The sequence below is a fragment of the Labrus bergylta genome, chromosome 16 (assembly GCF_963930695.1).
Source record: "Labrus bergylta chromosome 16, fLabBer1.1, whole genome shotgun sequence".
Taxonomy (NCBI): domain Eukaryota; kingdom Metazoa; phylum Chordata; class Actinopteri; order Labriformes; family Labridae; genus Labrus; species Labrus bergylta.
In genome coordinates this window covers 15508809-15525667 of record NC_089210.1, presented here as the reverse complement: position 1 = coordinate 15525667, position 16859 = coordinate 15508809, and the positions used below count along the sequence as shown (strand labels likewise).

Genomic DNA, 16859 nt, shown 5'->3' with positions numbered 1-16859 from the left:
AAACACAGGAGGTGTAGCTACGTCATAGTAGTTATAATAATGTGTTTTTTTTTATTTAGACCATAAAGCACCTTTTAAAAACACCGGTTAACAACGTGCTTTGGCTTTACAAGCAAAAGTGACATTAGAAACAGGCAAGAACCCGAACACAAAATAACAATAACAACACCAGGATCATGACCAAGACGTCACAAGAACATTATAAGAACCCAGCAAAAACAACATGAAATGAAACCAGGAGGAGTAGCCTTGTAAGCAAGTAAAAGAGGTAGAAACAGGTGAGTCGGTGGCCTAGTGGTTGGTTTGCACGCCCCATGTACAGAGGCTGTAGTCCTCGAAGCGGGTGGCCCTGATTCGGATCCGACCCCCTCTCACTCTCAACATGGATAAAGTCATAAAAGCCCCAGAATAAACCAAAGAAAAAGGACGAGATAGAACCATTAGAAGGGATAAAAGCAAATACAGTATAAGCAGTTCACTGATGTAGTTTGGAATCGGACCCATACACGCTGTAAGTAAAAGAAGATAAAGATGGGGTGATGGGATGTCGTCTGTTAAAACCAGTAAGGAGCAGAGCTGCTGCGTTCTGGACGTGTCGTGATGATTGAACACAAACACGGAGCTTTTTCACATCGGCTTTAGTTCACAGGAGATAATTTATCACGATACATTACATTTTACAAGACAAATAAAAACAGCAAAGGAAGAATTTTGACTCCATACGTACACAAACACAAAACACAGAGAAATACACGTTACACAGTCGAATAATCAAAGAAGAAAGAGATAAGACAATGACTGGAAATGAGTAAATATGTGGTCATGACGCTTCTTAAATGACATCAGCGACAGATGCATCGAGAGAAATGTCAAATAAGAGTCAACAGATGAATAACAGTTAAAGGTATAGATTTGATGCAAAAAGAAAATACTTGCATTCTGTTCACCTGTCAGCTTTTATCATTTAACTTTGTAGCAAACTGTTATTCCATAATAAAGGTGACATATCCTCCTCCTCCTCTTCAGTGTAAATAAGTCTCAGAGCTCCTCAAAACATGTGTGTGAAGTTTCTTGTTCTAAATCCACTCTGATCCTGTATTTGATCATGCCTATAAACCCCTCTATTTCAACCCTGCTCAGAACAGGCTGTTTCTGTGTCTGTACCTTTAAATATGTAAATGAGCTGTGTCTGACCACGCCCCCTCTCTGGAAGGGCTTAGGTGTACTCAGGCTTTCTCACTCCATGTCCTATTGTTTACTGTGAGAAGGCAGACTCAGAGGGCAGAACAAACACCTAGCTGTGGGAGTGTCACCCACCTGGGGGAGGGGCTACTGCCCTTTGTGATGTCATGAAGGGAAAATCTCCAAACGGCCTGTTTGAGCACACATTTTCTGAAAAGTGGAGCAGGCAAAAGACGGAGAGGATGGACTTTTCTCATCATTGGGGGGTTTGTAGACGGACTAGAGACACATGTTAGAGTTAGTGCTGTCAATATGAAACTCTTAAATCGTATTATTCCGACAAAAAACAGGATTTCTGTGATATTTTATCTGAAATTGAAGGACAAATTGTTTGAATCCTTCTCTCGTCAGTCTGCAGTGAGAACATTTACTATCAGTGAAGTTTGTCGGAGTTAATGTTTGTGTGTGTGTGTGTATGTGTGTGTCCTTTCTTTGAGGTGCCATCATATCCTGCTAGATCTGGAGCACCGATGGGTCCAAAGGTCCAACCAGGCAAATGCAGCTTCCTGTGCATCTACTCTCTCTCTCTCTCTCTGTCTCTGTGTGTCTCTCTCTGTCTCTCTGTCTCTCTCTCTGTTTCTCTCTCTCTCTCTCTCTCTCTCTCTCTCTCTCTTTCAAACACTCACACCACATAAGTCTTGAACCTCATTCTGTCATTAATTAATGATTTTCTTTGATGACGTCTGACTCCTCCCATTTTTTGTCATGGGTGGCATTAGTCCTCTTTCTCATCATAGAATTTATTTGTGTTTTAAAATCGGGTGCATGTTTGGAGTACAGGATAAATAATAATAAGAAGAAGAGACGTTTGAACGCTCCAGATTCTCTAAAATAAATGACCTGAATCCAAACAGCTGTTAGTAATTAAAATCAAACTGAATTTCTTCTCCCAGTTGAGAAAGGAACAGCGGAGGTAGAGGAGAGAAGAAAGGTTCCTGTGTGGTAAATGATCACATGTGGCACACATTGGATGTTTATTAAAAACATGTGCAAAAGAAGAAAAAAAAACACATGGATCGAATATTTTTAGCTGCGCTGTGGGCGTCGTTCAGAGGCAATCAGGAATCTGCTCCCTCTGTGACTCTCACAGGACTCATACACCATGTTGTTTTCAACTCACAGAGAGTCTTTATCATTTCACAAAAGCAGTAAAAAGTGAAGCAGCTAACAAGTGGTCGAACAGACAAGATAAAGGGGGGTAAGAAAGAGCTGTGTGAAGCTGCTGCTGAATCCTGCAGAAAGCAACACATCCTGTCAAATAAAGACATTAAGTACTTTATTGTCTGCTTGTTTCTTCAGCTGCTCCCCTGACCCTCAGTGTCTTTGCGTCTGTATCTTGAGTAAATCACGGGATCAGGCGTCTGCTGGCATGCTCTTCACTTTTCATAAAACCTAAAACGACAGAGAGCAGATTTAGCTGCAGGCCGGGTCTTGTGATCCAAAATAAAGCAGCGTCTTTGTTTGAATAAAAAAAAGAAAAGATGGAGGAGGTACAGAGATGTAGAACAGCAGAGGAGCAGTCCCACCTCAGAGGAGCACACAGGACTTCGGGGGTCTGAACGGGTTATCACTGGAGGGCACCCCGGTGAGGAGGGGGTCTTTGTGAGCATTCTGCAGACAGAAGGTCTTCAGCTCTGCAGCAGCCTGAGAAACCTGAGGAATGACAGACATGTCACATCATCATGTTTGTGGTTTTATATGTATCAACATTTAGAAAAGACCACGCAGCGTTTTACTGTCGATACGACAAAGAGGACCTGAGGTCAAACTGAAACTGTTTACACACATGCACTCCTGAACATCTGTGGACGATGACAGGCGGACTGCATCCTGAAGTTTTTAGAAGTTGCTTGTTCACACGTCTACCTCACAGCAGGAGACTATCTCTGTCAGTCTATGAGGACAGTTCATTCCTTTCTATCAATGGTATGTGTAACTGGACATTTCCCAGTATAAACAGATGAGTGTCAAAGAACATACTGGTGAGCAGGAAGGACAACCATCACACTAAACTGTGAATTTTCTTGAATATTTCCTGCTGTGTTCTCACATCGGCTCTCCTCGACTCCATGCAGAAATGTCAGCGGACACTGGGCAGAATGTTCTCCTAATCTATGAACAGATTCTATAACACGACTAACAGATCAGCCTTACAGTCTAATATGTGAGAGCGCTATAAACTCAAACTGCACACGGGAAGATCATGAACGAGCGATCAGGGAGAAGGTCTGATGGTCTGTGTCTGCAGAGAGCCTTTCTGTCATGATGTCACACACTTAGAATAACAACCGGAGCCTGTCAGGGACAAAAATGACAACAACTCTGAGTGGACTCATTCTGAAGGTGTGTTTATTATACATTTTTTTACATAAAAGTCATTTTGCCTCATATATATCTGAAGTACGAAAACATCCCCCCGACCTCTGGCCCAGCAACCATTTGAAAAGATAAAGATAAAGATACACTTTATTGATCCCCATGGGGGAATATTTTTTGTCACAACAGCTCAAGAAACAGGAATATAATTATCAAAAATAACAATCAGTTAAAGAAAGGGAGAAGAAAATATGGTAGTATTTTGAACCTTCAGCATCATCTCGAGCATCCTGACAATGAATTACAAGTTGAAGCTTGTTGTTTAAATAGAGACACTCATGTTTAAAACTGTAAAACAAATCTCTCTGATTTGTGTTTTATTCTGATCTCTCTCTCTCTCCAACATGCCGCTGCTGTTTCACACGGACACACTAGAAACTGCTCTGACTTCTGTTCTAAATCAATCACGGCAGTCTGCAGCACAGTCAACAAAGGTCTCACTGTGTGCTGCACACACACACACACACACACACACACACACACACACACACACACTCAGTTCAATCATTTATAACTCAGTCCTATCGTCCCTGTTTAACTTCTCCTTGACGGCTGTACTTCTACAGTATAAGGAAGTTTTTAGTCAGACACTTTCCAAACATCAGAGCTTCTCTACGACCTCTCACATCTAAAGAGTTAAAGATGATTCATGCATGGTAAGTGATGAGTGTGTGGTCAGTGTTCCTACCTTTATCCTGCGGACGCTGGCCTCCAGTCGAAGCTGCCTCACGGCCTTCTGAGCGAGAGCTAAGCTGCTGCTGCTGGCTGCGCTGTTGTTTGACATGACTGAGACACACACACAACAAGTCTGCTCTGTTTCAGTGCAGGGCGCTAATAACACACAAAAAGACCATTCACTCATTTATACACCCCACCCACCCACAGACACACACACACACACACACACACACACACACACACACACACACACACACACAGACACACACACACACACACACAGACAGAGACACACAGAGAGACACACAAACAGTCACACACATACACACACTACACACAGTTTGGCAGGCTTTGTGTTTTTTTGATTAAATGAAATTGTGGTAAAAGCTTAACATGATGTAGGAACTATTCAGAGGAAAATAAATAAAAACATTGCAAGAAATACTAAATGAGCAGAGTCAGGGTTTCGGCACACTTCACCAACAAAGTGGTGAGAGAGAAAGGCTGGAACAGCAGCAGCACTTGCAGTATGAAGCCTTCACCATGGGTCACAAGCCTGGCTCGGTGGCACCTCGGCAGGGTTTAGGATGTAATCTGGCACCCCACAAACTCCCAGATCAATTTCCAGGCTTGGTACGCACCTGGATTTTAACCCAGATTCTTCTCTTACTTTTTCAAAAGATAGAGAGACGCACACAGAGGAGTGAGGTGTGTCCAGAGGGGTGGCCAGAGGTGACATGGCCCACCCTAGAATCTGATTGGCCGCCCCAGGTGCCCCCCAAAAATCCTAATCTGTGATTGGCTATTTGCCCTGTCAGAGGGGGGGACATGTGTTTTTCAAATACTGCTAGTTTTTTTTAACATATCAATGTAGCATAGATTCTTTTGTTTGTACTTTAAATTATAAATAAAAACTTCGCTTTCATTAGACGGATTAATGGTCTGCAATGTGTCGGGACCACAACATTGCATGTGAAGTTAGACTGGGAAATGTTGACATTATCTTGTGTTTTAAAGTAGATATAATTGGTGAGATAAGAAAGGGGAAATAATTCATATTTATTTGTGCAGTCAGTGCCCCAGTTGGGCCAAAAAAGTCTGGACACGCCCCTAGCTCCACAGCCCCCTGCAGTAACACATGGCTGACGTCACTCATGCGCGCCCATTAACATTTACTGTTTCAGGATAAAATAAATTAAAGCCAAAAGCCGTGGCGTAAAGGCGCGTTTTGTCTTATGTGTAAAAAAAAATAACAACTAAAACGGTCCACAAGAGGGCGCTAACAAACTAAAAACGGCAGATGCCAATTACTAATCGACGAAGAAGAAGTGTCACCAGCCAGAGTGAATTGTTTCCGGTTTAAGCGGGGTCACACAGAGGGGGAGTGAAAGCTAAACGACTTTAAAATGCTGCTCAGAGTGAGTACAAACTAATTCTTCGTTGAAACGTCGAGTCGCCGTGAGTCTGAACGTTAACACAAGTTCACGATTAAAGAGTTTTGTACGCGTTGTCATGACGACGACAGCTCGTGTTAGCGCGTTAGCTCGTAGTTAGCTTGTGTAACGCCGCTTCATGGCATCACCTCTAAACCTGAGACTGTGAGAAAAAACACCTGTAAAAGAACACCTGGCGGCTCCTCACCGAGCTGTTTCTGAGACTCTTTATCAGACAGAAACACAGAAGGTGGATCCTCCCTTTGAAGACAACAACATACAGCAGATATAAACACAGCAGCTCGTTGTTTTAGGATGACATAAGTGTTGTGATGATGTTACATATGTGTCACTGCAGGAGGCATTAAATAACCTGCTGTATTATTTTACACCTGGACTGGGAAGCAACCTTCTATAACTATGTGATCACAAATAAGATTAAATAAGTATTTGAAAATACTTTTAAACCCTCAAGTTAATCCTTCAAAGATTTAAAAAGACTTTGATTTGGAAGGTTAATGTTGTTAAATACTCGTTTTGGTCATTTCTACACTCCTGCACCTGTTTGCAAAAGATTTGTATACATTTTGTTTAAATATATGTTAATGTTCTAAAGCACTTTCATATAATATAATAGGAGCAGTATGTAACTCTGACCCCTAGTGTTTAAAATGAGTACTGCAGTCTAAATTCTAAACGTTGTAGAGAGCTGTCTCCCCCCTCCTCTCTAGAGTCGATGCTCTCACAGGTCACCATGTGGTGGACTCTGAAGCTTCAGTGTTTATCCAGCTCTGCATCAGTCTGTAAACCTTTCTGTGTTCTAACCTCTCTCCATTTTTCAAAAGCATCTCCAATATTGATCCTAGTTTGAGCACGTTTCTGCTCGTGGAGCTTATTAGAAACATGCAGAGGCTTTTTAGGTCGGGTACAATCACTTCTATCTGAACCACTTCTCTTGCCCGCTTCCATCACTGTAACACCTGTTGACCTGATAACTGCTCTCATATCTGGCAAACCAAGGGGCGTCCAAAACGGCCGTTTGGGGGTCGCCTTAAAAGCGCCTACCTTCTCTGGTCCAAACAAATCCAGAGCATTCAGGACCATTTTCACATTTTATCGTGACACCTGTGAGGATGCACAGCCCTAACAATCGATATCCTTATACTGTACCTAAAGAAACCTACATTTGTGGGGCTTTATTGTCTATTTTAACTTTATATTTATTATTGTTCATATTTGTTTCTTTGTCTCTCAGAGGGCGTTACACATCGGAGGTCTAACCCTGAAACACAGCAGGTCCATCCACCACAGTCCTGTATGGAGGAGTCCGCTCATACCTATAGTCGTGGAGCAGACGGTGAGTCAGAAGGAAACCCTGGAGGAACTTTATTTATTTTACTAATGTGCCATGACTGTCTTCATGAGCGGGAAATCAAAGGAGGAGAGTTCAAGAATCTAAAACTGTCTGCTGCTCTCGTGTGCATCGTGATGAGATCTTTAAAAATCATACAAAGAATTGTTTAGGTGCAAAGTCTCTGCAAGATGTCTGCACTGAACCTGACACAGAACCAGATTCAGGTTTTGTTGTTTGTTCGTGTTGTTTAACTTAAAAACAATGTTGTGTTTTGTCTCCAGGGGAGAGGAGAGCGAGCGTATGATATCTACTCTCGTTTGCTGAGGGAGAGGATCATCTGTGTGATGGGTCCTGTAAGTGTTGATGTGATCGCTCCAAAGTGAAACCACTTTAAATGAGATGTTTTAGAAGTGACTCTCTCTCTCTCCTCTGCTCAGATCGACGACACTGTGGCCAGCCTGGTCATCGCCCAGCTGCTCTTCTTACAGTCAGAGAGCAACAACAAACCCATCCACATGTACATCAACAGTCCTGGTAAGAGCAGCGGGGACACATCTGATACAAGTTAAAACCATGTGGCAGTTCCTCGAGTGTCCACTAGAGGCCGGCTGACGGATTCTACTGAGCAGAAAAAGTTCTTCTTTGAAACATCAGTTTGCCCTTTTTTTCTTTTTGACTGGGTGAAAAGTATCCGTCGTCTCTCTCTCATGGCTGTTCTCTCCCGTCCAGGCGGTGTGGTGACAGCAGGCTTGGCCATTTACGACACCATGCAGTACATCCTGAATCCCATCTCCACCTGGTGTGTCGGTCAGGCAGCCAGTATGGGCAGCCTGCTCCTGGCAGCGGGAACGTCAGGCATGAGGCATTCACTGCCCAACGCTCGCATCATGGTCCACCAGCCGTCAGGAGGAGCCAGGGTAAGGGCGGTCTGCTCTTTTTAATACTGAGGAGCGCGGGGGGGGGGTCATTTCAAAGTCTGACACAAAGAAAGGAAGTGATGTGAAGTAATCCCTGTGTTCTGTGTTTCTGCACGCTCAGGGTCAGGCCACAGACATCGCCATCCAGGCTGAAGAGATCCTGAAGCTGAAGAGACAGATCAACACCATCTACGCCAAACACACGGGGCAGCTGCTGGAAACCATCGGTGAGTTCAAAGGACTCCTCAACACACGACGTCATCACTCAATTCACACGTCACGTGAAAAATGTTAAAACCAAAGAGTGCACGCAGCCCTCATTATGTCCTCCGCCTAGATCTGCACTCATCTCTGGGATGTTTTGGCTTCAGTTCTTTAAAGTGGCAGCAGATTTAGACATGTTGTCCATATTTATATAAACATTCTTGTCTCTTGTCTCAATCAGTGGAGTTGCCCCCTGGTGGCCATTAGAGAGAATGCAGGTTTAAGAAACTTCCAGTTAAGCTTCATAAGACACTTAGTTTAATGTGAAGCTCAGATGACGTCAGTGGGAGTGATGTGTTTTTTATTTATGCGCAGAGGTCGGGCATTGTCTATCCAATCACTGCAGGAGGCTCTGATCAGCTGTTGCGGCAGTTTTTGTAATATGTCAGCTCTAAACATTCCTCTCTCTCCTCCTGTCGTCCTTAGAGGGCGTGATGGAGAGGGATCGCTACATGAGCCCCATGGAGGCACAGGACTTTGGCATCATCGACCGGGTCCTGGTCCACCCGCCTCAGGCCGGCCAGGATGAGCCCGAGCTGGTTCAGAAGGAGCCGGCGTCTGCAGCCAGTCCCTCCCCACAGCCAGAGTCCACATCCCCAGAGACCGCCTCCCCAGGGACAAACCCCCCCTCCTCATACAAACCTGAGCCCTGAACGCACCACTGTGACCCCTGACTGGTGTTCCTGAAGCTGAACCTCCACAGTGTGTTTCTTCTGTCCCAGGTGGATTCTCTCTTCTCCCACAACAACACAAAGCGACTCTGCAGAGTCCTCAGCTGCAGGAAACATCTGCACCGAACTCGGAATGCAGACGTGTTTTCATACGAGCCGAATCCAGTGTTTGTTACAGGCTTCTAAAACACATTTTCAGGTTCCCATTTCTCGGATCGATGAAATAAAAAGACGAATTTAGAATGTCAGCAGAGTTGATCTGATAAGAGGAAAGAGGAAGAACCTTTAAACTACAGCGCCGTGTTAATGTGTCATCACTGCTGCAGAAAGCGAACAGCTGAGAGGACTGTGTGACCTTTATTTGAACTCATATTTTGAATAAATTTAATCATTTTGACCACACAAACATGGACTGCTTCTTCTTGATTCACAAACTAACCATTTCATACCGAGCTCCTCTTCTTTAGACGTCAGCACCCTGACCTCCTCTCGTTTGACCTTAAGAGCCTTTTGATTTGTGTTTAGTTTAACCAGTAACCATGGCAACTGGTGACTTTGAGCTGAATGAGTCTGAGGTTGTTAAAAACAGAGAGTCCTTGTGAATACCTCACTTTAGTTTTTCATTATAATTCTAAAATCTACTCTGCTGGCTAAACACTGAAGCTTCAGTGTCCATCACATGGCAACCTGCGTGAGCATGGACTCTAGAGAGGAGGAGGGGGGAGACAGCTCTCTACAATGTTGAGAATCTGGACTGCAGTGCCCATTTTAACCACTAGGTGTCAGAGTTACATATTGCTCCTTTAAAGCTCCTCAAACCTTAAAGGTAGAGACAACAGTAGATAAGATCAGTCTAGATAAAATTTTGAAGGAACTCTTTTACCTGAAAATTGTCAAAAAGTGTCAGGATGTACCAACAAATATAATAAACTATTAAAGCAGTGTTGCCTTTCTGTCTGGTAAATGTTGAGAAATATTTCCTTCAAAAGCCAACACATGATAACAATCAACATGGTAGTGTGTGTGTGTGTGTGGGTGTGTGAGAGAGAGAGCAGCTATTTCATAACGTTGGTCTTTGCCTGATCTTGTCAGAGTCGGCTCACTGAGTGTCCCTGATAAGCAGAATCCCCCTCAGAGGAAGAAAGCAGATCAGAGGAGTCATAGGGCAGAAGCTGTGTATTTAACAGTGACACACATTTGAATTAAGGATGAAGCCACATAGCATCATGCAGACTGGATATACAGGTTGTTACTTTGTTCTGATGTGGGTATGCTTTGTGATTTTTGGAGCATCAACAGAGAGCAACATGGAGGAGAAAAGAACTGCGTATGAGGTGAGAGCTGCACCAGCTGCTGTGTTTAGGGAGTCTTGTGTTTTGCAACCAGGAAGTAGAATCATGTTTTTATAACCTGCTGCACACTTGGGGTGTCACAATTTCAGATTTCTAAACTTCACAATGATTCTAGTAAAAATTAAACAATATCAATTCCTGTTTAGAAAAAATTACAACATAAATAGTAGCCCTTAGGCGACCCAATATTGGGACATTTCTTGTATTCAATTACCAGGCAAACTCCTGCACTCTGTCTAAAGTGCACAAAAACAACATCCTGAAACTCTGCCACCAAGATGGTGTTGGTTAAACTGTTGTTTGTCTGTTTCAGAAATCCGTGCATCAGTCTCAGCGTTTGTGTTCAGGTGAACAGGAGTATGTTGACGAGAGGAAACAAGTCGTCCTGCAGTCTCTCAACAGTCTGGGAATCAGCTGTTCTGAAGTAAGAGAAGAAGAAACTTCAGAAACAGAACATTTGTCTCTGTCCTCTGCTTCTTTGTTCTTTTCTTTCATGGAAGATTATTTTATTCAGGACCGACCGATACAGATTTTCTGGGGCCGATACAGAAAACTCAGATACCAATATATCGGCCGATATCTCTCTTAGATCTATGTTCGATCTGTAGAGATAGATAAAGATATTTACGTCTATTGTGTTGATCCCTCAGTTATCAAACATTTGTGGAAAAGATTTATAATGAAGACAAGATGGCCGCCCAACTGGAATGTAACTGAGCATGTAGGTGCATCACCGCTCGACACTATGCAGAGTGATGATGCTCGTTATAATCCATATAGCGCCCTCTGCTGGTGACAGAGAACTGCTAGTGTAATACAATGAAACTCAAATGAAATGCTATTTGACTGGTGGATAAATCTAGTCATATCTGCGTTAAAATTAGCCGATAGGACAGTAACTGGACATGCTGAAATCAGCCGATATCATGGGCACATTTAGAAACACTCCCCCTCTCAATGATTCCTCCCTGCAGGACTCGGTCCCTCACATCGCTCTGCTGGCTTCAGGTGGAGGTCAGAGAGCCGCCGTGGCTCTGGTGGGTTCTCTCCATCAGATGGAGAAAGACGGTCTGCTGGACTCTGTGCTCTACCTGGGAGGAGTCTCTGGGGCGACATGGTAACGATATTCACACTCACACTTCAGCATCAGTCTGTGTCAGACTCTCCTCACCTTGTCCTCTCCTCCGTCAGGTCCATGGCCTCTCTGTACAGTGACCCACAGTGGAGCGTGGGGATGGACAGGGCCGTGTCCAGCCTGATGAGTCCAGGGGTGGAGCTGGACGAGGCTCTGTCATGGCTGGGCGAGCGAGCGAAGGAGGAGCATTTCTCTCTCACTGATATCTGGGGGGTGCTGACCTCAGCTGGAATCATGAAACAGGTTCCAGTAGAAGAAAAACACGTTGACTTAATATATTATCCATTTTAAGTGCATACTTTGATTTCATATGACGTCTTTAGATTTGATCTCCTGTTTCATCAGATGGACCTGCGGCGCCTTTCTGACGAGGCCAGCAGAAACGCCACCAACCCCTACCCCATCTACTGCGCCTTAGAGAAGCACTGTTTCTCTGAGGGGCCTCTGGAAGGTAAAGACAGGCTCCTCTAACACGTCATGTTAGGTCCTAAAGAGATAGAGAGTTATTGAATGTTATGGTATTAAACATCCTCTGTGTCTCTCAGCGACCTGGTTTGAGATGAGTCCTCATGAGGCCGGGTTCACAGACCTCGGCCTCTTCATCGAAACGTCTCTTCTGGGCAGCAAGTTCGAGAACGGGGAGCTGCAGGAGGAGATAGCTGAGATGGACATGGTCAAACTACAAGGTGTGTGTTCACATGGAGAGGTAGACCATGGTTTTATTTACTCCAGTGATAATGTAGGAAAGAGTGACATTTTTAGAACCAGGGAGGCTCCGTGCATGTCAGGGTTTGGTGCAGATCAGTTTGGGGTGCAGCCTCTGGACCTGATACAAACTGAATGCCCACCACATGTTGGTTAGAAACACACACACAAGAGGAGTGTTGCTCAATTGGGGCGCAACCTCTCTCTCTCTCTTTCTCTCCGTCTCCCCCAATGAGGAAGTGAGGCCTGCTCTTAATGGATCAGGAACCCTGGGCCCAGGTGTTCTCCATCCATGACGACCCTCACAGAGCACACCTAGCGGGTCGTCACAGCATCAAAAACACCCTAACCCTAGTGTATTCATGTAGCACAGTGCAGCGAGCCAGTGTCTGCCTTTGCATTGTACAAAATGTCCTCTTGACATTTCTGCATGTGTTGATGCTGTAGGATCGTTTTGTCATAAATAAATATGAATCCTCATCTTTAACTCCTGCAGGTGTTCTCGGTTGTGCGTTGGCCCATGGAGAGACGATCAAAGAGTTCATCCCTCGCTGGCTGAAAGGTAAATCACATCATTTCATACATGATGATAAGAGATCAGATGAAGCTTTATTGATCACACGATGGAGACGTCTTCAGTGTGAACAGCAGCAGGAGGAGGTGCAAATACTCGAGTATCACAAATAACAACATAAGCATCACACAAAAAGTAAGGACATTTGTGTTTGGTAGATTATTTCTTTCTTGCTTCTTGGCAATAAATCTTATACCGTTGGAAAGCTGGGTTATTTTCCTTTTAAATGGTGACACATTTGTAAGGAACATGCATTTGTGGGATAAGCAGCAGAGCTGAGTATGTGGTCTGCGCCCATGAAAAACTTGCCAAATCTTCTCTGCCAAACAGCTTATTCTGCCGTTGACTCTTGATTGGTGTCGTTTAGTGGATTGGATGTTTGAAGGCTGAAGAAACAAGACATGTTGGCAATTTAACAATTTATTCATTTAACAAACAGGAGCCTCAGTAGCATGCAGAAGAACCATACACAGCAGTAGCAGCCTGGCACCTCCTCCTCATGCTGGTCACACATTGCTGTGGGATGGCATCCCGTTCTTCAACCAGTATTTGTCGCAAGTCAGCCAATGTGGTTGTGTTGGTCACTCTGGCATGAACAGCACGCCCAAGCTGATCCCACAAGGCAGAATCTGGACTCATCGCTGAACATAACGTTCCTCCACAAGTTGAGGTTCCAGTGCAAAAGTTGCCGACACCAGCGCAAATGGGCCTGACAGTGAAGGGCAGTCATGGCAGGCCTCCTGGCAGCCCTATGACACACGAGCAGTCTGATCCGCATTGTCTGGGTAGAGAGCCATCGGCCATATGGTCCTGCAAACCTGGACAGCAAATCGGTAGAATACTGCCTACGGTTCCTAAGTGCTGACAGAGTTAGGAAACGGTCTTCTTGGGGTGTCGTCTTCTTGGGACGCCTACTTCGCGGCCTGTCTCAGACATACCCCGTTATATGGAACTTGGCCTTCAGTTTGGAGATGGCACTAGGGCTCACTCCAAATAATGCTGCAACTTGGTTGTGCGGAACACCAGCTTGAAGTATCCCTATGGCACGGGCCCTATCCAGATCAGTCAAACGTGGCATCCTTGGAGCAGACACCAACTGACCACTGTAGCAGGGCCCATGCTCACAGGACAAATATAATAGTCGATAGCAACGGCAGACTAAGCTGTTTGGCAGAGAAGATTTGGGAAGTTTTTCAGGGGTGCAACCCACATACTCAGCTCTGCTGCTTATCCCACAAATGCATGTTCCTCACAAATGTGGCACCATTTAAAAGGAAAATAAACGGGCTTTCCAACGGTATAAGAATTATTGCCAAACACAAATGTCCTTACTTTTTGTGCTAGTATTGATTTGATACTCTGCAGTGATTGGTCCTTAATAACCTGATGATTTGTGTGTCACTCAGTGCCTGGTGTAGTGGATGCTGCAGCTGCAGAGTACGTCCGTCTTTACCACGCCTTACATAAACTCGTAACTCTGACCAGAAACACCGTCCAGGATCCCGCTGCACAGGCTGACCTCGACAAGCTGCACAAACTACTGGAGGACGCTCGTAATGATGATGATCAGAGATATGAACCTGACCTCTCTTTAGTTTTATTTATTCAGCTTAAACATGTTCATGTATGCTCATGATCGCAGCTTCTGACTCAGCAAATGTGTGATTTGAAACGTCACCGTGTGTGATGGTATCTCTTCCAGATGAGGCGCTACGTAATGAGTCAGAGAGTTTGCAGGACAAGGAAAGTTTTTCCAAGCAGAGGATTGAGCAGCTGCTGGCTGTGGTGGAGAGCTGGAGCCAGACTCTGGAGGATGGAGCTTTTAAAAATCACGGTCAGAGAGAGGAAGAACAACAGGCAGACTAACACGTTCCTTTGATTTAAATGAGGTATAAACACGTCTGTGTATTTCTGTTTCTCTCACAGTCAAGTTCATAATTTCGCATGTCCTTCCTCTGATCGTGAAGTGGGAGTGGGGAACAACCAACAACTTCCTCTACCAATACCAAAGTAAGACCACAAATCAGCAACACTCACTGTAAACACATTTAAACTGGCTTCATGTTATCTACAGGTTGTGTGAACCTAAGCTTCCAAAATGAGCTTTAAAGTCCACAGTTTAAAGGGGTCAAATGATACGTGTATGTGAACTTTTTCAACCTTTAGAGATTTTCCCTTCATGACATCACAAAGGGCAGTAGCCCCTCCCCCAGGTGGGTGACACTCCCACAGCTAGGTGTTTGTTCTGCCCTCTGAGTCTGCCTTCTCACAGCAAACAATAGGACATGGAGCGAGAAAGCACCGAGACACCCAAGCCCTTCCAGAGAGGGGGCGTGGTCAGACACAGCTCATTTACATATTTAAAGGTACAGACACAGAAACAGCCTGTTCTGAGCAGGGCTGAAATAGAGGGGTTTATAGACATGATCAAATACAGGATCAGAGTGGATTTAGAACAAGAAACTTCACAGATAGATAAAAATACTCTGGTGTACAAGTCTGGATGTGGACCAAGGCAACCATACAACACCTGCATCCAACAATCAGGGATTTAAAACGAGTTTGCATGAAACTTGGTTAAATAAACATATTTGATGTTCCTGTTGCCGGGCAGACTCCAGCATCCCATCCTGCCTCCACACTAAAGAGAGTTTCTACCTCGTGGACGCTGGCTTGCTGGTGAACGTCGCCTACCCGTCATTTCTGGGAGACAAGAGAGACATCGACCTCATCATCGCTCCAGAGTACAGCGCAGGGAACATGTTTGAGGTATTGCTGTGTGTGTGTGCGTGCGTGTGTGGTGTGAATATGTATTTATCAAGCGGCATGTCGATGCAGAAGTGTAAAATCCAGCAGTTCCTCGAGTGTCCACTAGAGGCTGGCTGCAGAAGAACAGGAAGTCACACACACACCCATTCTAAAAAGCCTGTTTTTACAGCAGAGATTAACATGTTTACAGCCTGGTTCAAAAACCCAAATAGGTCTGATTGGCTCATGTCTCGACTCACAGACTCTGACTTTGGCCAGAGATTACGCAGCCAAGCTGAAGAAGCCGTTCCCTGAGATAGACGAGAAAATCCTGGAGGAGAGAGACTGGCCGAAGGACTTCTACGTGTTTGAGGGGAAAGAGAAGGAGCCCACCATCGTGTTCATGCCGCTCTTCAACAGAAACAACTGCAAAGGTCTCACACAAAAAAACACTTTAATCAGGAGAAAGTAAAACTCTCAAACGTCTGTCTGATCATCTCTGTTTTTTTATTGTGCTTCAGATGCAGAGGAGGTGAAAGCAAAGATGGCGGAGTTCTCCACCTTCCAGCTTCCGTTCAGTCAAGACAAGATCGAGTTTTTGTTGGAGACGGGGAAAGAGAACATGAAGAGAAACAAACAAACTCTGCTGAGAGAGATCAAGAAGGCGACTGAACTCAAACGCTGCAGGTAGAGATGTGAGCAGGTGTTTGTGAGGAGATAGATCAATTCAGTGTATATCATCTTTTTCTTCCCTCCTCTCTTCCAGGAAGTCTGTCCGGGAGGGAATCTCTGAGTCTTGTCTTTTTGGTTTGGAGTAGTGCAGACTCCTCCGGTTCCTCCTGCTTGTCCGAAGTCCTTACTTCCGGCGCCGATGCGAGTGGCTGCATATCCAGTAGCTCCGTCCCTGTCGTATTTGTTTTTTTCGGGTTAATATATATGTATGGGAGGGGGGCGTCGGTTTTTGTGGTTTAATTTGTAACAAATGTTTCATGTCATGTACGTCTTGTAACCTGCTACTGGATACTTTGAATTTCCCTCGGGATCAATAAAGTATCTATCTATCTATCTATCTTGACTTTATAAGAGTTTAAACTCTCAGAGAGACAAAGTATATGATTTTAAAAAACTCATGTCGTCCTCTGGAATCATGTGATGCATTTGGATTATAAATAAAGGTTCGTTCATTGTGAGAATACGTGTCTTTCTTTATTGTATTTTACTGCAGAACATGAAGGTCATTAGTCCACTTGTGATGATGTCATCATTGTGTTTTTGTGTGTTTTTGTGTGTTTTTGTGTGTTTTTGTGTGTGTTTGTGGGTGCGTGCGTGCGTGCGAGCGAGCGAGTGAGATAGCAGTTATTTTATATAGCCTAGTTGGTTTATTTGTCTTGGTCTGATCTTGTCAGAGTC

General features: G+C 44.4%; 3 protein-coding genes across 3 annotated transcripts; 2 read left to right on the top strand and 1 right to left on the bottom strand.

Moving 5' to 3' along the window:
- Positions 1-623: 623 nt before the first annotated feature.
- On the bottom strand, positions 624-4462 carry si:dkey-204f11.64 (uncharacterized protein LOC100537752 homolog). Its single transcript, XM_020652839.3, has 3 exons — positions 4307-4462; positions 2769-2895; positions 624-2634 (listed from the first exon to the last, which is right to left on the bottom strand). Exons 1-2 carry the CDS (start codon positions 4400-4402, stop codon positions 2770-2772), a joined length of 222 nt encoding a protein of 73 aa, XP_020508495.1. The 5' UTR covers positions 4403-4462; the 3' UTR covers positions 624-2634; position 2769.
- Positions 4463-5560: 1098 nt separating this feature from the next.
- Positions 5561-9877, top strand: clpp (caseinolytic mitochondrial matrix peptidase proteolytic subunit). Its single transcript, XM_020652833.3, has 7 exons — positions 5561-5714; positions 6985-7086; positions 7365-7436; positions 7521-7617; positions 7813-8000; positions 8122-8227; positions 8691-9877. The coding sequence occupies exons 1-7, from the start codon at positions 5703-5705 to the stop codon at positions 8915-8917; spliced, it is 804 nt and encodes a 267-aa protein (XP_020508489.1). The 5' UTR covers positions 5561-5702; the 3' UTR covers positions 8918-9877.
- A 147-nt stretch (positions 9878-10024) lies between these two features.
- LOC109998103 (cytosolic phospholipase A2 gamma) lies at positions 10025-16642 on the top strand. Its single transcript, XM_020652835.3, has 14 exons — positions 10025-10269; positions 10601-10711; positions 11262-11404; positions 11479-11665; positions 11768-11873; positions 11968-12108; positions 12624-12689; positions 14108-14254; positions 14404-14535; positions 14628-14711; positions 15316-15470; positions 15712-15883; positions 15971-16136; positions 16216-16642. Exons 1-14 carry the CDS (start codon positions 10144-10146, stop codon positions 16265-16267), a joined length of 1788 nt encoding a protein of 595 aa, XP_020508491.2. The 5' UTR covers positions 10025-10143; the 3' UTR covers positions 16268-16642.
- The last annotated feature ends 217 nt before the right edge of the window (positions 16643-16859 follow it).

What these genes read in the sequence shown, in the direction of transcription:
- LOC109998103 (XM_020652835.3), top strand. Translation starts at nt 10,144, where the DNA reads ATGAAGCCACATAGCATCATGCAGACTGGATATACAGGTTGTTACTTT. An exon ending in GGACATGGTCAAACTACAAG is followed by an intron (nt 12,109 to 12,623) that starts GTGTGTGTTCAC and finishes TAACTCCTGCAG; the next exon opens with GTGTTCTCGGTTGTGCGTTG. An exon ending in CAAACTACTGGAGGACGCTC is followed by an intron (nt 14,255 to 14,403) that starts GTAATGATGATG and finishes TATCTCTTCCAG; the next exon opens with ATGAGGCGCTACGTAATGAG.
- clpp (XM_020652833.3), top strand. An exon ending in CATGTACATCAACAGTCCTG is followed by an intron (nt 7,618 to 7,812) that starts GTAAGAGCAGCG and finishes TCTCCCGTCCAG; the next exon opens with GCGGTGTGGTGACAGCAGGC. An exon ending in AGCCGTCAGGAGGAGCCAGG is followed by an intron (nt 8,001 to 8,121) that starts GTAAGGGCGGTC and finishes CTGCACGCTCAG; the next exon opens with GGTCAGGCCACAGACATCGC.
- si:dkey-204f11.64 (XM_020652839.3), bottom strand. Translation starts at nt 4,402, where the DNA reads ATGTCAAACAACAGCGCAGCCAGCAGCAGCAGCTTAGCTCTCGCTCAG. An exon ending in CCAGCGTCCGCAGGATAAAG is followed by an intron (nt 2,896 to 4,306) that starts GTAGGAACACTG and finishes GTCATTCCTCAG; the next exon opens with GTTTCTCAGGCTGCTGCAGA.